General features: G+C 44.6%; 1 protein-coding gene across 1 annotated transcript in view; it reads left to right on the forward strand.

Moving 5' to 3' along the window:
• LOC120836676 (enteropeptidase-like) overlaps positions 1–24,273 on the forward strand; it is a 66,293-nt gene that overhangs the window by 20,141 nt on the left and 21,879 nt on the right. The window contains exons 2-5 of the mRNA XM_040205685.1: positions 10,625–10,844; positions 11,327–11,555; positions 11,628–11,769; positions 12,030–12,295. Coding sequence (XP_040061619.1) covers positions 10,625–10,844; positions 11,327–11,555; positions 11,628–11,769; positions 12,030–12,295 — 857 coding nt within the window. The remainder of the gene's footprint in view (positions 1–10,624; positions 10,845–11,326; positions 11,556–11,627; positions 11,770–12,029; positions 12,296–24,273) is intronic.

Raw genomic sequence — 24,273 nt, forward strand, 5'->3', positions numbered from 1 at the left:
AGGGATAAATGATAGAAGTTATGTTCGCTTCAAGAATAAACGAGAACCTTCTGCAAGTCTGCGCGCGGCATTATCCCCGCCTTTAAAAGCGCATCGTCCCGATGCGGCACAAACCGAAAACAAAGCAAACAGAAATAACGGTAAACTAAAGAGTCATTTAAAATACATAAGGTCCACAGTCCTATCGAGCGTAGTGCGGCTTCATGCGCATGACCTGTACGACTTCTGGTCGTGCGTTCCATCGGGCATCACCTCGTAGTTTAGATCCCCGAGTCGACGAAGCACTTTGTAGGGTCCAAAGTAGCGCTTCAGTAGTTTCTCGGTGAGACCACGGCGGCGGATCGGTGTCCACACCCAGACCCGGTCTCCGGGTTGAAAGTGAACGTCCCGGCGACGAAGGTTATACCGGCGTGCGTCGACTCGCTGATGCCCTTGAATCTTGATTCTTGCCAGTTGACGACCTTCCTCCGCGCGTTGAGAGATCAGTTGAGCGTCGTCGTTGCCATCATCGGTTGGCACGTGAGGCAGCATGGCGTCCAGCATCGTGGTGACCGTCCGGCCGTGTACCAGTTGGAACGGCGTCATTCCTGTGGTTTGTTTTACTGCTGTGTTGTACGCAAATGTAACGTACGGCAACACCTCTTCCCACGTCTTGTGCTCCACGTCGACGTACATGGAGACCATGTCGGCAATGGTCTTGTTCAGCCGCTCTGTTAGCCCGTTGGTCTGCGGGTGATAAGCGGTGGTTCGTCGATGGCTGGTGTGACTGAGCCGAAGTACCTCATGAGTGAGCTGTGCCAGGAAAGATGACCCTCGATCTGTGATCAGCACTTCAGGTGCGCCGTGTCGAAGGAGAATGGACTTGACGAAAAACGTGGCCACTTCCACCGCTGTTCCCGATGGAAGGGCTTTCGTCTCGGCGTATCGTGTAAGATAATCGGTCGCGATAATAATCCACCTCTTTCCTTGCGTCGATGTTGGAAAGGGCCCAAGGAAATCCATTCTGACCTGCTGGAAGGGCGTAGTCGGGGCAGCTATCGGATGCAGGAGTCCTGCTGGCTTTGTCGGAGGCTTTTAACGTCGTTGGCACTCATGGCACGACCGTGTGTAAAGAAGGACGGTTTTCGGGAGTCTCGGCCAGTAGTACTTGTCACGAATCCGGGCGAGCGTCCTGCTGTAGCCAAGGTGTCCAGCCGTCGGGTCGTCGTGGCATGTTTGAAAAATTTCTTCTCGCAGGCTGGCCGGAACAACCAGTAGCCAGGCAGGGTTACTCGTTCCGAAGTTCTTCTTGAAGAGCACGCCTCGCCGCAGATTGAAAAGTCTCGGGCCAGGACTCGCGGAACTAAACTTCCTTGACCTTCGAGGTATTCAATCACGGCGCGAAGTTCCGGGTCGTCTCGTTGAAGTGCTCCCATGTCGGCACCTGTCACTGCGCCGAGGAAACGGGCGTCATCGTCGTCGTCAGTGCTTTCGGGAGGAGATTCGTCTGGGGCCCTAGACAAACAGTCGGCGTCGTTATGCTTGCGGCCAGACTTATGCACAATGGTCACGTCGTATTCTTGCAGTCGCAGACTCCAGCGAGCGAGGCGTCCTGACGGGTTCATGAGGTTGGCGAGCCAACAGAGAGCGTGGTGGTCCGCGACAACGCGAAATGGGATCCCGTACACGTACGGGCGGAACTTGGTTAGCGCCCAGATGACTGCGAGATATTCCTTGTCGGTCGTCGAGTAATTTGTCTCTTCCTTCGACACTGCCCGGCTTGCGTAAGCGATCACGCTCTGCTCCGTCTTGTGTTTGGACGATTACCGCGCGGAGCCCGGTATTGCTGGCGTCCGTGTGAACTTCCGTTTCCACTGATGGATCGAAGTGTCCGAGGACGGGGGGCGACTGGACTCTTTCCTTCAGTTCGTTGAACGCTTGTTCTTGTTCCTCCCCCCAATGGAAGTTCACGTCGTCCTTGGTCAGATGCGTGAGCGGTGCCGAAATCTCTGCAAAATCGCGAACGAAACGTCTTTAGTAAGCGCACAGTCCAAGAAATGTTCTTACGGCTTTCTTGTCTGATGGCTTCGGAAATTCGGCAACAGCGGATGTCTTGGCAGGATCCGGGTTTGCACCCTGAGCACTCACGACATGGCCCAGGAATTTGAGCTCCCCGTAAGCGAACCGGCATTTTGACGGCTTTAGTGTCAGTCCAGCGTTCTGGATAGCCTATAGCACGGCTTGCAAACGTCTCAGATGCTCGTTGAAGTCGCTTGCGAATACCACGACGTCGTTGAGATAGACGAGGCAGCTTTGCCATTTGAAGCCGGAAAGAAGGGTGTCCATTACGCTCTGGAACGTCGCCAGTGCCGTGCACAGTCCGAACGGCATCACTTTAAATTCGAACAGTCCGTCTGCCGTGACGAAGGCAGTCTTCTCACGATCCCGTTCGTCGACCTCGATCTGTCAGTACCCACTCTTCAGGTCCATCGACGAAAAGTATTATGCATGGCGCAGCCGGTCCCAGAGTGTCGTCGATGCGTGGAAGCGGGTACACGTCTTTTTTCATTACGGCGTTTAGTCGGTGATAGTCCACGCAGAACCGAAGAGTCCCGTCTTTCTTTTTCACCAGGACTACCAGTGAAGCCCACGGACAGCTTGAGGGCTGGACAATGTCGTCATCGAGCATTTCTTGGACCTGCTTCTGGATGACTTCTCTTTCTTTGACAGAGACATGGTACGGCGACCGATGGACAGGAAGCGCGCTGTCTTCAGTGACAATTCGGTGTTTCGCAACGGTCGTTTGGCGCACCTTTGACGACGTGGAGAAACACTCATTGAACTCGGCGAGAAGGTCACTGAGTTGTCGTCGTTGTGGGGTAGGCATGGTTGGGTCGATGTCAAACTGCGAAGGCGGCGTTGTCTTGGGTGGCCACGAAGAGAGGTCCTCAGATATTCAGGCGATTGCGGCTGAGTCAGGGAGTTCCTCGGCGTGACCCACGGCGGTGCCTTTCGTAAGGTGCTGGGACTCCTGTTGGAATTTCGTTACGAGTGCGGCAGTGTGTCCGTCTCTGAGTTCCGCGACGCCTCTTGCAATGCCGATCCCTCTTCCTAGAAGCAACTGAAGGATTCTTCTGAGCAAAACGTCGCCGCAGAAAGTCTTATCGACCCCGACGGGTACGAAAACACTTGCCGCGGGGGTAGGTTCACGTGGTTTGCGAGGACTCGTACCGCGGATGACGTCGCTTTGGGGTCCTCCAGTGGTGGAGCAGGTTTTCGAAGCGTCAGCCGGTTTGCTCCGAGGTCGATGACGGCGCCATACTCGCAGAGAAAGTCCATTCCGAGGATTACGTCCCTCGAACAGTCTTGCAGAACGACGAACTTGACAGGGCACGTCTCACCGTGGATCTCGACGCGAGCAGTGCATCTCCCGACCGGTGTGATGAGGTGCCCTCCGGCGGTTCGTATTTGATGTCCATCCCATGGCGACGTGACTTTTCGAAGGCGGTGGGAGAGCCTCCCACTCAAGACTGAGTAGTCTGCTCCGGTGTCCACGAGCGCTGATGCGTCGTGCCCGTCGATGACGACGTTTAGGTTATTGGACACCGTTGCAGGGGCGTAGTTTCAATCTCTGGTAGCGTTAGAGTGGAGGCCCTCCGACGTTCGTGGAGGATCTTGGCGTCGGTCGTCTTCGGCAGCTCCACCTCCAGGGGTTGCCGCGCCTAGTTTCCCCAGCGAGGAGCGAGGGGCGACAGGCTTTCACGTCGGGGTCGGTGCATCGGCGAAGCTGGACGTCGTGGCGAAGGTGACTGGAACTCTCGGCGGGACGCACGCTCGGGGGACTGAGGTCGTCGCAGGTACTCGTCGATCTCCCGAGGTCGTTCACCATAACGGGGGCACGGGTCGTTCGGGCGGAATCTGCGCAGCCCAAGTCGCTGGTATGGGCATCGGCGGTAGGTGTGGTCTGCTTCCCCGCAGTGGAAACATAGAGGGCGTCAGTCGGGCGTTCGCCACACGTCGGTCTTCCGAGGTACGCGGGGCTCCGGCAGGTGTACTGGACCTGGTCGTCGTGCCGTCGGCCATACTGCGGCGCAGGAGACTGACGTCGGGGCGGCGCGGCATAAGTGCAAGGAGGAGGTGGTGGCCGTCGGGCCACTGCGGCGTAAGTCAACGTGGGCTCCTCGGGCGCTGCCACGACAACGGGAGCCTCTGGTTGGATGGCTCTCTGGACTTCTTCACGCACAACCTCGGTGATGTCGAGTGAGGCCGCGCGTACGGCAGCGGGCAGGAGCTTCTTCAGTTCCTCCTGGACGACATCACGAATAATTTCACGGATGCCGGGGAGGGTGGCGCCAAGGTCGGATCCGGATGTCGCCAGAGTGGTTACGCCGGGGTGTCGCTGGTAGTGTCTGGCGCGTGCTTGTAGAGCCCGCTCCATATTCGTCGCCTCCGTGGCGAACCCGTCGACGGTTGTCGGGTGATTAAGAATGAGACCGCCGAATATCTCGCTTTTTACACCCCTCATCAGGTGGTGCGGCTTCTTCTCTTTGGTAGCCTGAGGATCGGCGTGGGCGCTCAGGCGGAGAACATCCTCGACGAAGCTGGTGGTGCTCTCATTTAGGCCTTGGGTTCTTGTTCGCAGGAGATCTTCAGCCCTCTCACGTCGGTGTTGGCAGGCAAACGACTTCTTCAATTCTTGCTTGCACACCTCCCACGACGTCAAAAAAGCCTCGTGGTTTTCCAACTAGTGCCTCGCAGTTCCTTACAGCGAAAAGTAAAGGTTCTGCAAGCAGTGTTCAGCTGACCACCCGTTATGGCGGGCCACACGTTCATAGTGTTGCAGCCAGACCTCGATGTCCTCGTGTGCGTGTCAGTGGAAAGGCGTCGGAGTTTTGGGTGCAACGGGCAGGTATACGACGACAGAAGCGGCCGGGGCCTGCGCCTGGTTGGCAATCGTCGGCTGCCTGGTCCTGGGTGGTAGAAGTCCATATCCCGTGTGTAGCCCTTGGGTGCGGCGACTTGATCGAGTCTCGATCTGGTCTGCGTCGGGTTCTCGGGAGCTTGGGGTTGGACTTGTACTGCGGGAACTCGGGGGGCTACGCTGCACGGACATGCGGTACCCAGCACCTCCACCAAAATGTCACGAATGACAAATGATCAGGCGAAGAATAACTAAAGAAACTAAACGTTTAATGAGGCGAACTTGTGCCCAAATAACAGAACAGAAAAGGGATAGCGTCGCAGGCGTCGATGGCGGCGAAACAGCAGGATCGAACGCTAAGGCGAGACTGACTCGACAAGGTCGCGGGCGGCCTCTTATTTAGACTGAGTCACTATCTAGAAGATTCGGCGGGGAAGGTTCGAGCGTAGCGCGCTCGGGGCGAGAATGAACACGCACTTTCTGGAACAACAAAAGCAGGGATAAACGATAGAAGTTATGTTCGCAGCAAGAACAAACGAGAACCTTCTGCAAGTCTGCGCGCGGCAATATATAGCTGCCACTTAGCTCAAGACTCTAGGTGGTGGAAGCTATTGACCAATTCAAAGGACACAAATATATTTGGATTGCTCGCGCAGTTAGCTCCATTTCTCCTTCAGTTTATATTGCGCAAATGCTACACACATCATCAATCGGCTGAGGGCATCACACGCATGCAGACTTGTACACGCCACTTAAGAAATGTCAGCAATAACAAATACATTTACACTACGCAAAATTGTAACTAATTGCTCTGATAATTACTCTCACATACAGGGTGTCACAAAAGAAAATTTACACGGTCTTTTTTACCGCAAAAATAAACTAAGCATCGCCGAACGCTCATTCTCCGCCCAAAGGTAGAGCTAGAGGTCACAAACAGATGCCAAAGTTTCAGCCCGATCCGATAACTTAATCAAAAGTTATAAGTGAGTTTCTGAAAATTTCAATGGGAAAATGGCGGCCGACGGGGTTTTCGAACACATGGGGCTCTATGGCACCAGAAACCGAAAACGGGCAAAATTGGGCTCCATTTTCCCATTGAGATTTTCAGAAAATAACTTATAACTTTTGATTGAGTTATCGGATCGGGCTGAAACTTTGGCGTCTAATTGTGACCTCTAGCTCCACCTTTGGGCGGAGAATGAGCGTTCGGCGATGCCTAGTTTATTTTTGCGGTAAAAAAGACCGTGTAAATTTTCATTTGTGACACCCTGTAGAAGTAAGTGACCGTTACTTCAAAGAGTAATATGTTAGTCTCGCAGAGTTACTTTAACTCTACGTCGTAGGGAGAACCCAAATAGAATATCAGCACGAAGTCCAAAACGAGTGTAGCACGGGTCGGCCGTACCACAGCACAGGGTTCTTTAGCTAGATGTCTGGTGAGGAAAAGGCAGCGCAGCGTCCCTCCATTGCGTGAAACAACGACTGCCTAGTCGTGAATCTACACTTTAACATTCTTTCTGAAGGATTAAGAAGACTGACGGCAGCTATTGATTTTTTTAACAATTGGATTAAGAAGACTAAAAACAACGCGAAAAATTCCTTGTCAAAACACGCATTCTAAGGGCGATGTGCCTTAAAATGGAAAGAAACCAGCAAAAAACAATATTACCATTTTATTTAGGACACAAACAGCGGACGCACGGCAAGGGTGACAGGAATGTGGGCAACTTGAAGCTTCTAGAAGAATAGGTAAAAAAAAATAGAAAAATTAAAATAAACATTTCTATTTACAAAATGTGAAAGCTGCTCTTTCATCATTTTGAGCAGCCTGCCAGTTACTGCCGTTTTCAGTCAATTTCGGTGTTGAACTGTATTTCAGCGAAATACGGGAGTTCCGCTCTTGTTGCGACATTATACTAACTCTCGTAGTTACTATACCCGAAGAGGTAATTGTTGTCTCGAGCTTTTGGAAGGCGCGCAATCGTTGGACATCCTCCTCTCTGCGTGTTCGAAAGCAAAGAAAGTGTGAAGTGTCAAATATACCAGACGCGCAGAGACCTTCTATACAAACTCGACTAGACTTCAACAGTGTTTTTTTTTTTTTTTTTTTTAGATGGGAACGTTTTGATATTGGGAGATTTTCTAGTATTGTTGGAACCGAGAGCCAGGCTTTTATATTAGCGCGCTTTGCTCTTTTCTTGTGGGCGAGCAAGCTGCAGTTTGCTAACAAAGTAGCCAAACAAAAAATGAATCTAAGTGTTTGGCGAATTGAAGAAATGTTTTGAGCCCCTGAAGACTGCCAGGCCCTGCGCTCTATAATTGCAAGTGATAATGTGATTTAGGTAATCCTCATCTTAGAAAATAAAAATAACAAATATGTTTCGTGTTTATATTCCCGCTTTTTTCTTAAGTGAATTAGTACAAACATGTGACTGATTGAAATCATATCATTGCCTTAATATCCAATGCGACAACTTTACAATTGCTTTGTAAAGTATGTATTACTGGCTCTCTCGATTTTTTTATTTTCTTTTTACTTTTATACCGTCCTTTTTGAAAGCACGATTTAGCTGAGTTATAATATCAGCAATCAATAATTTCACAAAAAAACTATTTTTTAAAGTAATGTTTTTTTGGACATTGATTTTGAATGGTACAAGGGATACATATCTTAGTATATATAACATTCCCGCTATCATAATTTGCGACGGCCAATGTAACTATCTGATCCTTTGAACTTCACAGCCCTGTTCCCGCCTTTCTGTATAAACAACTTTATGTAGCAATGAATCAGCAGCTACAGAGCAGCAAGACGCCGTTTTACTACAGAACTATATATAGTTACAAGTAAATATTTTTGTTGGGCGTAACCTAACAAAATAAAAAATGTATACATAACTGTCATTTGTTCACTAATTCGAAAATGTAACAATAACATTATTCAGGATGAGCCAAACGTACAGCATTTATTTTTTTAGCTCTTTCGGGTTTAATTAGTTTAAGTTCACCGGATGTCTTCTAGTTCCATGGAAAGCAAACACTGTGTCTTTTCCGTGTTCTTCGTTGGGTGCCATCGGTATGGTGTATCGTCGGTGCCTTCTGTCAGGTCGCCCTTTGTTCGCCGGTAGGATTTTCACAATGTATGGCCACCAAACGTCGCGACGGCAAAGCAAGAAATTGATGTGCGACGTGTACGCTTAAGTGAGTCAGAGGGAACCGGGACCCTTCATTACATCCGTATACCGGCAGCGAGATCACGGGCCTAAATGAGCAGGAGTGGGTATTGCGCCCGCGATCCCTGGGATCAGCTGGTAGAGCTTTCGCTATGCGTATTCTAAGTTTAGGTGCGCTAACGCCCCCCCCCCCCCTCCCCCCCACTTTTCTTCACCTAGCGGAAACTGAACGCCATCCAATCACAGGTTGACTTCGCGCCGTAGCCGGCCCGTGCTCCTATTTTTGTATTTCGCCCCGCGCTGTGATTTTTCAGCAACAGGAGAGTTTGCCCATTCATGACCTCAAAGCAGCGCAGCGCTGATGAAATTCAAGGCATTACTTAAATTGTTGTCGCATATCTGTGTCGGTCGCAAGACAAATAAAATTCGAGGTGATCTAACACGGTGTAAATTACCTTGTTATACTGTCCGAGCACCTCAGTCAAAGCGTTGGCTTTAATTTAAAACCGAATGAAACATTGGGAAACAGACGCCAGTATGCTTGCATAGTCGTCGGTCGAAAGTCAGCAATCTCAACCGCCATTCTCATACGAAATGAGGAACAGTAGCAGATGCGTGTCAGTCACGCCAAATCCAAACTGAAACCAAAACCATGCAAGTCTGGTCCAACTTGGCGCGGTTACACGAACGTCAGTTCTGCCCCCGTCCCCCTGATAGCTTTCTTTCATTGCCACAGAGAGACGTCCCCGAGTATAGCCCATCATTTTCATGGCGTTTTAGAAGTGAAGAGTTCTCGTGCGCAGCTTCGATCGGCGTTCAAGTAGCTCGCGGAACCATGCACTTCCAAAGAAAAGCTCTGCGGCCGCCCCATTTTGCGACCCGGACGACCCCTGTCAGCCAGAAATTTCTGAGAACCTGCTAAGCTGTTGAAACCCGGTCAGCGCGACTCCCCACCTGTATTTTTCTTTGAGAGTTTGCCGGACGTTCTTGAAAGTTTTGATTTATTTGTCTGTTCAGGATGCTTGCCCCTTTTGTATTATCTTCCTCTGTGAGAACCATGAAATACCAGGTCTAGTCGACGGCTCGCCCTTCGCAGCATGCTGACGAAGAAAGCGAGCATCAAACAGTTCGCGACGCGGGCCATTCGATGTTCTTCGATGATTGATTCAGTAAAGATAATCTTCGAAATGTTTTCCCAGCTACGTTCGCTTTCTTCGCAAAAAATAGCTGGTGGGTCCAGGGTAAATGACGGAACAAGTAAAACCGTTTTTTTTTATCTCTCAAAAAAAAAAAAGAAAAAAAAAAAAAGCTGCACTTTTCGTAACACTCCCTGAAATAAATCGGATTCCGTCCGAATGTCGAGAGGGGACTGTTCGTCGACAATATATATTGGATATGCTATGTTATCTGAGATCTTTCTTGAATTAAACTTTTTTTCGGGTCACGCAGCACCGTACGGTAAGTACAATATATTGTTCGATTGATGAGACTTGTAGGATATTATGTTGTGGCCGAGGAATACCCAGGGCTTTCGGCTTTCTTGAGTAGGCAAGTATTTTCGAGAGTTAATACCCTTGTAGGTTGACACGGCTGAGTGTATGACATCGTAAAAATCTGCATAAAATACAACAAACATTCCACCTGTCTTTGATTTTGTTCTGTCGCGTACAGGGTCACCAAAAATAGCTTTCATTTGAATTGTTTTTTTTAAGAACTTGCACATCGCTTTTTTTTTAAAAAAGCATGGAGAAATTCTATTCGCCCTAAGACACAAAAGATAAAGAAACAGATAAATTTAGTCACAACCTGCGTCCAGAATTGCTCTTACGCAGGCTGCTCCTGCTTTTTGAAGAACACACACTCCAGCGCAGTCGGCCAAAACAGACGTACTCTCTCAAACCCAAGAAGACGCGGTGTAAACCACTTTATTCAAAAATGTCACTGGAAAGGTCTATAGAATTGACTGCGTAGGCACATACAGCCATAATAAAGAGCTTTCGATGATCGATCCCATACGTCCAATACCCCTGATAACGATAAGATGCTTGGGGAAAAACGGCGAGCGTGTATCGGGCGTTGCTGTCGGAGTCATGGGAACGATCTACTAAAACTCTCTAATGACCGCTTTCCCGATTTGCTTAACTTGTACGGCAAGCGCATTTACTGCCCGTGGAATATTCGAGGTGAAACAGCTAGTGGAAAAGCAGCAGTGGCCATAGATGCAGCTACAACTAGCGTTCTGTTAGACCCTAGAATTAGAATTCTTTCGGTCCGCAAAGAACAACAGTTTGTGTTTCGCGATGAGTTTGACTCTATTACAGAAAATGACTGCTTCTTTATCCTAACACTTTGCGATCGTAAACCCAAAACAATCCGAGCTATATTTTAGGTAGGATACATTCTGCAATGATGTCGCTTATTTGTAGGAAACAAAATTGTAATTCCAAAATCCAATACTGAGGTCGTGCATATATAAACTTTTTTGCAATCACGATTTTCAACGCCGATTGCGTGTTTGAATGTGCACTCGCAACCTGAACGATTACAGAATCTGCAAGTCTAGCACGCACAGGCGAAAAGGATGCGCAGAATAATTGCGGAAAGCGCCCAAAAGAAAAACATATTTCTGCAAGAATCATCAATGGTACCGAGGCTCCCCCAGATCACTGGCCCTGGATGGTCGCATTCTATAATGCAAACGATACCTTTGCATGCGGAGGGGTCTTAATTGACGAGGAATATGTGGTAACGGCAGCACATTGTTTCCTGTAAGTGATTTTTGTTTTCCAATTTAATGAATATGCATATTTTATTTGTTTTCATATAACACTTAATTGCTGTCTCGCATATTCACAGTCCATTCTTCGTTAGTTGGAAGGAATTGTTCAGCCACTTCTTTTGCAGTGCGGTTTGAGGCATGAAGCAACACACACGTTTCTGCTTTTTGCAGCGTTAAATTTGCATTCGATGGTGTCACATAATTAAACAAGACACACGATAATAAAATTTTCTTTGAATGTTAAATAATTATCGTGTGTCCGGCATTCATATTACACGTGGTGAGAAAACAAGCCTTTAAACTTCAAAGTGAATTTCTAACTGGAGGCTAATATACGATATTGTGTCCGTCAAAGGGATAGGACGCAAGTTGTATCTCAAGTATATTAATTAAATTTGCATAGTATTTGTTAATATAAACTTACTGAATTCGGTAACAGTAACTGTCTCTGCTTTTTCTTTATAATTTAAGAAATCAAGACGCTCATAAGTTTTCAGTTCGTCTGGGAACCACACTCAAAACCAATGTTTCTCAATGTAACACTCCACAAGACTCTAATATACGCGAAAAGAAAACCAGAAATGCGGAAGTATCTCCAAAATTAGATCAAGAATACAATGAGGATCTTGAAAGCCAGGTGATGTGTGTTCAAGTTGAAAGCATCTGCACCCCTATTCAAGACAACTGTCACCTTTTCATGGTGCGTAAATAGCAAAGGTCCTAACATCTTTAAATGTTGTGCATCATGGTTTTGTCTATATTTCTTTCACAGAAAGACATTGCTGTTGTAAAATTAAAAACGAAGGTCGAATATACTGATTATATTCAGCCAATCTGCCTTCCGGAAAACTGTGTCGATCCTCCTGCAACTGCAAGCAGTGCATCCTATGCTGCTGGCTGGGGAAAATTATATGGTAAATGGCCAGAATTTAATATTTACTACAGACGCGAATCATTATAAAACACAACTCCGCAACACTGAATGATTTCATAATTTATATATTAAACTGGTAATTAAAAAAACTTTCATATGTTTTGTGGCGTATAGCTTGTACGTTGATCAGACGGCAGTTGGTGTTTCACACATGCTGGCATGACCAATAAGACCCTTGAATGTACAGACATTTGTATGGCCTTCATTCTTATTTCAAATAAATATTTGTTGTACTCCCAGAGTATTTCAATCCATACGAATATGAAGATGATCATGAAGTCAAAGAAGAAATAGACGACCTTGAGATTCAGCAACCCATAAACAAAACATCAAGTGAAGTAACTATCGTCGAATCACCAGCGGAACAAACAACTTGGCTCACATTTCAATACCCGAACACACTAATGGAACGAAAATTAGATCTCATGGATCGGAATCAATGCTCTGACCAAATGCGAAGCGAAGTTCCTGGCCACATCATTTGCACAAATGGAGGAACATGCCGTGTGAGTAAAAAAAATCCTTGAATTTCGCTTCCTATAACACCCGAATATCGTATGATAAATTCGATTTCTTCTTGCATCTAAGATCATAAAGCATGTAATTCATTTTAGTGTAGCCCTTTAGTCCTAAATGTTTGCCCATCTGATCGTCCGTCCGTCGGGGTCATCACTTGACCGCTGTTTAGAGAGGAAATCAACGTTGCCTGTCCTCTCACGTTAAAAGATCGGTTCCTGCGCTAAATTGAGCAGAAAAATCAGAATCGTGTTGCCTGAGTACCAATTTAGTTTTTTCGTTACATTTGGCGACAAAATTGATGTCCAGTGAGTTAAAAACCAATTTAAAGGTATTGCAAAATTTACAGAAGAAAATTACATCACGTGACTTGCCAGGTGGTCTACGGTAATTAAGCGTTCCCGCTAGATTTAACAGGAAAAACATTGTTTCCCCGTTAAATGTAGCACGGAAATATGTGTCATGAGACTTATACACCAATTACTTCTTCTCGAACTTTAGAGACGAAATTATTCAACATTGATTCTCCTTCTCTCACGAAAGGCTTTAACGTTTCCTAATCAGATAGAGACGACTGTATCTTAAATAGCGTATCCCATGCATTGCAGGACTTTGAAGGTAAATGCCGCTCTGTTCATCTGGTGAAAACTAAGTTTGTCACAAGCATCTTGATTTGTCTAGAAGTTTGGAATGATATGTATATTAATCTGAGGTATCTCCAACTTTCTTGTGTGACTAAACTACGTTCTGAACATGATATAGCACCTTGATTGCACATCAAAATTTCTACTCAAAGAAAGGAAACGTTCGGGGCCATAATTGGCGCCACCTTTCTTAACTAGATCTGGAGATTGAAGAGACATATCGCCTCAATATGCGCGAGGAACCCGCCACGATCACCTATATTCCTGTACGTATATTCGATCCACTGGCGAGCAAGAGCAATAAGACTATTAGAGAAGGGATAAATGCTTTTTACTATAGATATTATTAATAACCGGCAGTGAGGAATATCGTCCAGTCGTGATATTCGAAAAGCAGAACAAACAAACGCTTTGTAGACACACATTCCGGCGAAGATCAACGGAAAACATGGCGGAGTATTGTTCGGGACACGCAATTGAGCGCGAGCTTGGAGAACGGCTGCGGGTCCAATGACATAAAAATACATGCAGAGCAACGCTGGACGCTGGTACGCCAGAGCGAAATCCAAAAAATATGACCGCGGGAGGGTGCAGACGGGGGCCTAAACTCCGTGGGAGCATTACATGAGGCCTGGGTGGGTAGCGGTTCAATATACTATGCAACGCGGACGCTGTCGTTAGTGGCGCTGTGAATCAGTTTCGAAAGCGAAGCGGCGCGCCACATTTAGATAATAATAATAATAATAGCTTATTCACAGATCCGCATCAAGGTACAATAAAAAATAACCGCTTCACAAAAGCACTTGCCTGCTTGCGCGTAAGAATGGGTAGTCCATTCAAACTATCTTTTCACGCGGGTACTCCATCTTCACAACCCTAAAAACATTTTCTTCAAACATCTATTCAATGTTGAGGTGCAAAGTAAACAAAATAAAGACAAAAAAATATTCTTTACAATTTAGATATCACGTACACACTACCAGGGAAATTGCAGTGTGACCAATGTGCCAAATATTCACAAACAACAAAAGAACAGTCGTGATTCCAACAGACCACAAAAGCGAGGATAAGGTGTCATAAGGGAAAATAAACAATGGCAACTAATAAACCAGCGCGTTTTGTCAAGGCATCTGGTGGAAATCTACAAGTAACTGCAATACTCTATGTAGTCAGGGAATTGAACTTTGAACTTTATTTCAGCAACTTTGAACTTTGAACTTTATTTCAGCAACATTATGCCGAGGACACCGGACAAAAAGCTAACAGAAGCTAGCTTGACTGGGTCCGGTGCCCTTGCATGTACAGGGAACACAATCATATTTAAACAATCCTAAATATTTCTTACAATATTCAAATCAAACAATTTAAAATGTTCCAATAAAAATTTTAAAATCACCGACATTAGAGAACATTTTTTTTTCTTAATTTAACAACACAAAAAGGTACGCAATGTTTTCTTAGTTATACAATGAATATCGATGCGGTTCATTACAATGTTGTTAAGCAATGTAGGTAGATTATGAGCAAGCGACTGCAGTGCATAATTTGTACGGAAATGGGGAACCTTCCAGAATTCTCTACGATGAACATCGAAGACTGATTCACGCTCAGTCAGGCTTGCTAGCTGTGACAAAAAAGCAATAAACTCCAAAGTTGAAAAGGCGTAAGAAAATAGCAAACGATAGTCATAAATACAAGAAACTTTCATGATATTGTAGCTCAAATATAATGGTTCAGCATGTGTGTCGTACGGAACATTAGCAATGAAACGAATAATTTTTTCTGAAGAGTTATTAGTTTGTTGACGTTACTTTTGGTCGTTGTGCTCCAAACTAAATGGCAGTAGTTGATTTGTGAGCCGAACAGAGCATGATAAATTTGAATCTTAACTTTTGTAGGCAAAAGAGAGCGACAGTGACCGATGATGCCAGCTACCTTTGCCAGTTTGTGAGTTAGAAATTCTATATGATGATCCCATTGCATAAACTCTGAAAAAATTATGCCTAGCGTTTTATGATGACTTACTATTTCAATTTCCTTGTTTCCAATCTTAAGAGCATAACTAGCATCAATATGTTTATTTACAGGTCTAAAAACAATCGCTTTTGTTTTGGTTGTATTTATTTCGAGGCCATTTTTTTCTGACCATAAGAGAAACTTTTCTAAGATAACATTACCTTTAATAATCAGTTCATGGATATTCGTCGCAGAAATAAAAATACTAGAATCATCTGCATACATTATAAAACGTGAGTGTTGACAAATGTTGACGATGTCATTTATGTGCACATTGAACAGAACAAAATACGTTCCTAGAACGCGTGAAGGTTTCGCTTCATTGTTAATCTTGTACTCGGCCAGGGCACGCAGGAGACAATAAAAGAAACAAAAGCTCGGGAGAATCACTGGTTAACCTTCAGTTTTCTGTATACACCATTTCCTCGTTTCCTTTTTTTACAGATTTTAGGGAGTGGAGAGTGTGAAGTTTTTAAGGAAGTTGGTTGACATATGCATGCACATAAAATTTGCGGAGCCTAGTTTCATAGTTAGTCTATATTTTTGGTATCTGAAGCTTTTCCGTGTTATCAGTTGACTCTCTTTGATGGTGTTCATTTTGAACTCGGATGTGAAGTAATGATTCGTGAGAATGACAAATTTGCGCAGTTTATTTGCTGTCAAAAAGTGATGTTCTGACAGGTGATCTTCAAACACTATATTTTCAGGTTGGGCTCCATACGCGATGTGCTGCACCATCCTTTCATAACTTATTTATTCCTTATTTTTTGAAGTCAGGTTACATATATAATAATTTCATGTCTTAGTTTTGACTCTGCTAACATTTGCTAAATTAATCGTCTTAGCCAGATGTCCATGAGGCTCCGCAATTGGTATAAGTAAGATGATATTCTTCGTGAGTGATTTATTAGTTGGTCTTCATGGGAATTCCACGACAGATGCTCGTCAAAATACGTTCCTAGATATTTTTGTTTGTGGTATATGAAAGTGGCGTATAGCTGCACTGAGTGCATTGAGTTGTATGTAGAAAGAGGAGTTTTGTAAGGTTAATACGGCTTTGGTGCGTTCGAAAGCACATTCGTTGTGCTTTTGTCATTGTTGTCAAATACAGTGTTTTAAAAAAACTAGTTCATTATACTAATGTGGTCGCTTTGCATGCTTTTGACTGCATTGCCATATTTTTTTTATTTTCCAGGACTAAAGCTGTATCGTCAGCGTATTGATAGAGGTTAGACTTTAGAGGGAGTTGGGCAAGACCGTTCATACAGATGTTAAAAAAGCATAGGCTCTAAAACAGATCCCTGAGCCACACCGCAAGTTGTGTGCAATGATCCATTGAAGCATTTTTCTTTCCTAACTCGTTGCGTCCGGTTGGAAAAGTAATTTTTAAACAAATCTACGAAGTTCCCCTGAAAGCCAAGGTTTTCTATGTTATCTAGTAATATGGAATAGTAAATTGTGTCAAATGCGTTTGCCAGTTCATGGCTTCACTTAAAAACGTAGTACAAAATTGTTTCCGAAAGCCTTACGAGGCGGGGTGTTGCTAATTAGTGAATATTGCTCACAAAAGTAGGTCTTATTTTTTAAAACAACTCTTTCCTTTATCTGCGAGTTGACGGACATTACTACGGTGGGCCTGTAGTTGCCCTAATTCATTTTCCCCTCCTTTTTTGTAAACAAGTCGGACTATCGCAACCTTAAGGTTATCGGGTATAATACCTGTCTTCTATTTTCCAGTTATTACCGCCAGCAAAACATGGTTTAAGTTGGTATAGTTCACCATTATGTCTCGTGGTCTTAGTTGATCATATCACGCCGGTTTTATGATTGGCATACTGTTAATTATATATTCTAGATCTGCAATTGTCGTTTGTGGTGTAGATATGCCGAGTAAATTACATTCAACAGTGGCTTTACAGTGTCTTTTGTATTGTTTGCTGGCTCGCGCAAATCTTGTACAACTTTAGCGACGTTGTTATTGAAATTGTTACTGAAAGTATAGTAATCGGTGACTCCAACGTTTTTCTCTATACATTCCTCAGTCCTATTTGGTTTTCCCATTATTTGATTCACAATATCCCGCGTTTTCCTTAGGTTTTTCCTACAATTCTGGAGTTGTGTCACATTGAATTTGTTTTTTGCGAGTCTAATCTTCTCCGTAATTCTATTCTGTACCTGCCTGAACTCTTTCTTTAGTGTTCAATATTTGGAGTTTTGCTTACATCTATTCTATTTTTTTTTGTAACTTACTTCTAATATTTTGACGGTAATCCAGACAGCTCTCGGCTTCCGCTGTTCCACTCTGTCTGTTTTAATATAGCTGTCAAAGCCTGTCATATATTCCTTTACATATGGCTATCACTCTGTTGAAAAGGTTTAGGTTGTCTAGGTGCAGCAAAGCGCTCCGCTTATATATTTTATTATTGCTTTCTATTTTTTGTTATCTAGAATTGCCTTGAATCGTTTTCCCGGTGAGCTTTAAGTTTCGGCCTCACGCACAATTTTAGAGTGACAAAGTAGTGATGTGCTACTTTTTGTTTCATTATTGCCGCGATAAAATTTTCGGTACAAGTACCCAGTATTGTATGCTCGATACACGTTTTTGTCACCTTGTCACCGAGGGAATCTTCACGTGTGTAACCGTCAATCATAATTTCCAGTTCGAAGTTTTACATTACATCAAGATTTTCTTTTACTCCGGTTTTGCTGGGGCACATAACATCGATGTTGAAATCGCCAGCTAGTACGACACGGTCATTGTTATTAAAGTGCTCAAGAGTTTTATGAGCTCATCGTAGAACACATTTCTTTTACCACTAGGTGGTCTATAGAACGCAGCTATCGTAAATGACACTTCAGGCCTAAGAACAGTGAAGAAAAGAACTTCTGCATGATTTATAAACACCTCCTCACGGTTCGAAAAGCAATCATTTTTATATCAGCTAATATTCTTCCTCCTTTTTGCCATCTCGACGTATTGAAAGTAAACAGAATCTATAGATATGAAACGGTGACGGTTCTTTTGCCACAATGTTTACTTCAGTCAGAGTTGGGCAGTACCGCGATACAAATGTATCGCGATAGTATTTTAGAAATACATTTCGTATCTGTACTTCTGTATCGCGATACATTTTTTTCACCAGTATCTGTACTCCTGTATCGAAATACATTTTGAATGATCCTTTGTATCGCGATACAATTACGTTGAAGTGTATTTCGTTACATTTCCTGAGAAATACTCCCCCCCCCCCCCCCCCCCCGAAAAAAAAAAAGAAACAAGTTCGAACGCATTTTTTTTTTTTTTTACTTCTAAGGGCACCAGTGTCAAGGAGATTCTGGGGTATTGTTACTATGCTGACCAATTAGTTCCTTTTGATTCTGCAAACTATTTTTCTATTAGTCCTCTTCTCTCTTCTGAGAAGTGTTGCGTAGTGGGAAACTCGAACCAGGTGGCGTGCCAGGAGTGGAGTCAGAGCATCTTCTGCCGCAGGTCTTTAGGTAGGGATTTCTTGAGTCATTGTTTCCTGGCATCCAATGCCCGCCGCTAACCGACTATCTCGCCTTAGCGTACAGAGTACACCCTGCCGGCAAAGCTGAGTCACATTCCGTTGCAGCACGAGCCAGGCAGTGGCTGACTTGAAATAGTAGGAAGACTCATGCTGTGAAGTTCAACACATATCCGAATGCATCTGCGGCTGCGCCCGTAATATTGCACGGCTCAAGGAAGGGTACGTCATCAGCCGACGTGAACGTGACCCGCTGCTCTGGTGATCCGAAACCCAGAAGGAGGCCAGAAGTGGCATCGCTGTGCCATCCCAGACTACGTACTCCCGCGACTAGTCTCGAGACCGCCGTTTCTTGGACAGCTCGCACCTGTGCCGGCAATATCAGCTCGTAATGCACGAGGTCTCTGTTTGGATAATGCTAGGCAAAATTTGAGGACTGCAATCCGTGCGTCGGTGGCGGAGGGTCGGTAGTAAGGACCTTCAGAACAGGGATGCTACCGTATCGTTTTTTCAACTGTAAAACAGAAGATAAGACATGTATTCCAAGATTCTTCAGGTGGTCCACTATTCTCAAAAATTCCAAATGACACTGCATGCACGATCTTCAGCTAGGTAGCCTACAACGAAAGTGCGCATTGTCCTTTCATACAGCAGCGTGGTAAAGTTTCATTTTCAAGGCCACACCTACAGATAAAGAATTCTAGTTCATTCCGCCGTGACATAATGTGATCAATGTTGACAGGATTTCCTCGTCAGAAAGACAGGATGTCATGGAAGGGACCGCGGTCAGCAATTGTTGGATCGTTTTTTTGGGCCCATTGAAGACTCCTTGTCGTCCGAAACCACTACCTTCAAGGCAAAGTGCCAAGCCTACGGGAACGTAATTTCGGGATCGAAAACTTTCACTTCAAACTTCGAGCTTCACCTCAGTTGGCGTCTCAAAAAATTTGAAAAATGTATTTCAGTATCAGTATTTCTGTATTTGTATTTCTGCCCTCCCTAAAATGTATTCCTGTATTTGTATTTCCAAATACTTTTTGCCTCTTTTTAAAATGTATTTCCGATACGTATCGCGATACATTTTTACAGATGTATCTTAGTATCAGTATTTTAGCTAATACTTCAATGTATCCCAGTATTTGTATTTCCAAATACATTTTTGAGTATTTCTGCCCAACCCTGACTTCAGTTAGTATTCTTCCATCGATATTTTGGAGCGAACTAGCATCGTATACGTTAGGTTAATCTCACTGTTTCAATGCTTCTGCTGTTAATTTGAACGACATGTAAGAGCTGTGCTTTTTCCTTTCCTCTTTTGCTACAATATTTTGTACATATCTACTCCAGTCCATAAGTGTGCTACAAGTGGCCATTTTATCGAATTTTGTTCAAGTCATCTTCCCTGCCGATGCGTATCACTGCCGATCCTTCGCTTTGCCTGACCAGTATTTTTCCATTTCTCATGCAAAGAAAGCTGTATCCCCTTTTCATTGCACATTCCTTTCCGTCCTAGAACAACCATTTCTTCCGCTTTGTCAACTTCTCATTGATGAAGATATAATTCGCCTTTAGCGCTATGCGCTTGCGGAGTTACCGGTCTCCTTCTGACCTGTCGTTGAATCGGACAATCATCGAAGCATTCTTATCATCTCTCGCTCTTAGTCCGTGAATGGCCTCGACCTCATCTGGTTCTGGGAAAGGTAGGTCTAGCCTCGTTGCTATATTTTTCAGAATTGTTGGTAGGTCTTTGTGTACGTTTGGGACAATACCATAGATGGCGATATTTTTCCTTCGTTCATATTGGTTTATATTTTCAACTGCCCACTTGAGGCCTTTTATTCGCGCATCATTGTGAAATGTAAGCAGTAAGATCTCCTTTGTTTTGTTTTTTCTTAGGTTGTTCGTGACAGTTGTTATTGAGTCGATCCTTCTTAGCTGGTCGTCGTACTGTTTAGGTAGAAAGTTCATTCATTTTTAATAAATTCAATGGTTTTCTCTTGATCGTCCAGTTTTCGGATCTTAGTGTCGTGTTTCACAGGCTGCAGATTCAGATTTTTTTCGATGTTTTCAATCGTAGTCAATATCGCGGTCGTCTTTTTGGATGTCTGCACTTTTTGTGTCAATATAGCTACTTGTCCGTGTTCTGAAGTTTCGGCAGTGTGCTGGGCAATCTGGTCATCTCCCTGCTGTTTTTGACGTTGGGTGTTCCGTTTACAGGTTGCACAGAGCCAAGTCAGCGGATTTACCGCTTTTTCGGCTTTTTATGTGACTCCCGAGCGCTTCCCGATATGGTACAGGATCTTGCATTTTTTGGATTTGAACACTTGACTTTCATCCGTTTCTTCTTTTATACATGCTGAGCAAGCATTTTCTTCGATGTGAGAAATGGCTGAGTACGGGAGAGCGCAGTCCAGCAAAGTGTGCAGTGCGAGAAGAAAGACAGAAAAAAAAAAAAGCACCTACCTGAGGAGCAGGAAGAAAATGTTAAGTTCCGCTCGGTCACACCGCCCGACTGCGCTGGTTCCCAGTCCGCTGTTTGCCATTATGGGCTATATCCCCGTTTTCTGGTCGGCGTTGCGGTTTATCTGCCTATTGTCTACCTGGTAGTGCGGTATTTCGTACGGCTGTCGAGAAGTTGCAGCCGTAGTTAATCGCCTGGCCCGCTTTCTTTGTTTTCCTGAGCAGCAGAGAGAGAAACAAGGCACCTATACTTATCATATACCATAGCCTCCTCTATACGGAGAAAGCCTGGCACATCGACGACGAAGCCATAGAGCGCGCGGCCGCAGGAAAAAGGAGAGGAGGAACGCGCCGAACGGTGACCAATATGGTAGCGCAGAGCAGAAAGGGCAGACCTAGACAGCGAGCGCTTGGGTCATGAGCGGCCGCTCCCCGAACCACGCTTGTTTTTGTGTTTTCGTCACCGTCGTTTTTGTACTCCGGCACAGAGCTCCGGGAGAAACGGGCGCGGCGATTCGAAAGGGCGCAGGGAGAAACGGGAAAGGGTGGACGTTGAGTTTCTCCTCTCCACGGTAGCGACAAGAAAAGAGAGAGAGAGAAAAAAAAAAGATTGTTTCTGCGTTTGGCCGCTCGCTCTTTTGTGGCGCTAGCGGGCAAGGTTCTCTCCGCTCCCGTTTCTCCGCCCCTCCTTTCCCATTTACGGCGGCCGTCTTTTCACGCGACGCGCCAGGCTTTCTCCGTATAGAGGAGGCTATGCATATACATACTGCTGTGAGATTACAGATCCAGAAGGCACATGCTCCCCACAATTATATTCGTTATCTAGTGGTGTTACAGCACCGATTGGACAAAAACCACAACCCAAATGTCTGCTAAGGTTTCGATGGTAGCCGGTCCCATGTTCAAGTGATCATGCTGTGCTCCTGTCTATTCGATGAGCTGTCCCTTAGCGAAAACTAATACGTTTGAAATATACCACATTATAATTTGAGTGTATTTGAAATACAGTTCATAATTGTAAGTACACGAAAAATAGACCGAAAATATAAACTTATTTTTTTTTTTACTTAGTACTAAAATATACTTTTCAAAATCATTTTAAAATACCTTTACTTAAACTACATTTGAAGTTCCCTTCATGCGTTTTGAAATATGTAAATACTAAATTAATAGGCACAAAATACCTTTCACATATATTTCTTGAAATATTTATTTAATTCATGCAAAATATACTCCAACCCTAAAAAACTGGAGCAATCAAAAATATGAGCAGAATACTCTTAAAATACCTGAAAACCGTAAATACTGTTGTGTTATACTCTAAGTACCTCTTGACTGCAATACTTTGGTAGTTTGACTTAAACTAACAAAATATTGAAAAACTCCCCTTTTAGAAGTTCACTTCAAGCAGATATGGAGTACGCTGAAGCGCCTAAATACAACATTTGATTAGTTTGTCAATTGAATTGCGCAGCATCACACTGACAGATCAGCCCAGTTTATGTTATTGTTTCCTTTTTTCTATCAAGAACACACCTGATCAGTTCCTTGCACACCAATCACAAACGGGGTTCGGGAACTACAACCACAACATTTGCTGATGCTGGAAAGCTTCAGCAGGTGCTGTGAACAGATACGTTTGGCGTGGTTTTGTTAACACAGTGTTAGTTCGCTGAACGTGTATACTCGCCATTGTACGTGATGTGAGTAGTGACTTTAATATAGTGACATTAACTACCATATTAAATAGTCAACTACTAAAAAGCAGGGTTGGGCAGAAATACTCAAAAATGTATTTGGAAATACAAATACTGGGATACTTTAAAATAGAAGCTAAAATACTGATACTGAAATATATCTGTAAAAGTGTATCGCGATACGTATCGGAAATACATTCTAAATAGTGGCAAAAAGTATTTGGAAATACAAATACAGGAATACATTTTAGGGAGGCCAGAAATACAAATACAGGAATACATTTTAGGGAGACCAGAAATACAAATACAGAAATACTGATACTGCAATACATTTTTCAAATTTATTTGAGACCAAATTAGATGAAGCTTGGAGTTGGAAGTGGAAGTATCCTGAAATTACTTTCCCGTAGGCTTGGCGCTTTGCCTTGAAGGTAGTGATTTCGGACGACGAGGTGTCTTCAGTGGGCTCAGAAAAACGTTCCATCAAGGACTGACCGTGGTCCCTTCCCTGACATCCTGTCTGTCTGACGAGGGATGCGAAAAGACTTCGACCTCTAAATAAATTCTCTGTCATCCTAAATCCAATCACCACGCCCCTGTCAAATAAGGACACCCATATCAACATTTATCACATGACGTCACGGTGGAATACACTGGTATTCTTTATCTGTAGGTGTGGCCTTGAACATGGGACTTTAACACGCTGCTGTATGAAAGGACAATACATACTTTCGTTGTCGGTTACCTCGTTGAAGATCGTGCAGGGTTTTCGAGAATGGTGGACCACCTGAAGCATCCTGGAACACATGTCTTATCTTCTATTACGGTTGAAAAAACAATACGGTGGCCTCTCTGTTGTGAAGATCCTTCCTGCTGACCCTCCGCCACCACGCATGGATTGTAGTCATCAAGTTTCGCCTAGCATCATCCAAATAGAGACCTCGTGGGTTGCGACCTGATATTGCCGGCAGAGGTGAGCTCTCCGAGAAACAGCGCGCTCGAGACGAGTCGCAGGTGTACGAAGTCTGGGTCGGCACAGCGAAGCCACGTCTGACCTCTTTCCTAGGTTTCGGATCACCAGAGCAGCGGGTGACTTTCACGTCGGCTGATGACGTACCCTTGAGCCGTGCAATATTATGGGCGCAGCCGCAGACGCATTCGAATATCTGTTGAACTTCGCTGCGCGAGTTATCCTACTATTTTAAGTCAACCACCGCCAGGTTCGTGCTGCAACGGACTGTGACTTAGCTTTGCCGGATGGGTGTACTGTGTACGCTAAGGCAAGAGAGACGGTTAGCAGCGGGCTTTGGATGCCCGTAAACAATGACTCAAGAAACCCTACCTAAGGACCTGCGGCGCAAGATGCTCTGACTCCACTCCTGGCACGCCACCTGGTTCGAGTCCCCGACCGCACAACAGTTCTCAGAAGAGAAAAGAGCACGCATAGAAGAATAGTTTGGAGAATCGTAAGGAACCTTCGTCAGCATGGTACCGATACCCCAGCATCTCCTTGTCCCTGGTGCCCTCAAAAGTAAAAAAAAAAAGCGTTCGGATTTTTTTTTTTTTTGTGGGGGGGGGGGGGGGTATTTCTCAAGAAATGTAACGAAATACATTTCACCCTGATTGTATCGCGATACAAAGAAAT

This window comes from Ixodes scapularis, unplaced genomic scaffold (assembly GCF_016920785.2).
Source record: "Ixodes scapularis isolate PalLabHiFi unplaced genomic scaffold, ASM1692078v2 PGA_scaffold1__304_contigs__length_218370807, whole genome shotgun sequence".
Lineage (NCBI taxonomy): Eukaryota > Metazoa > Arthropoda > Arachnida > Ixodida > Ixodidae > Ixodes > Ixodes scapularis.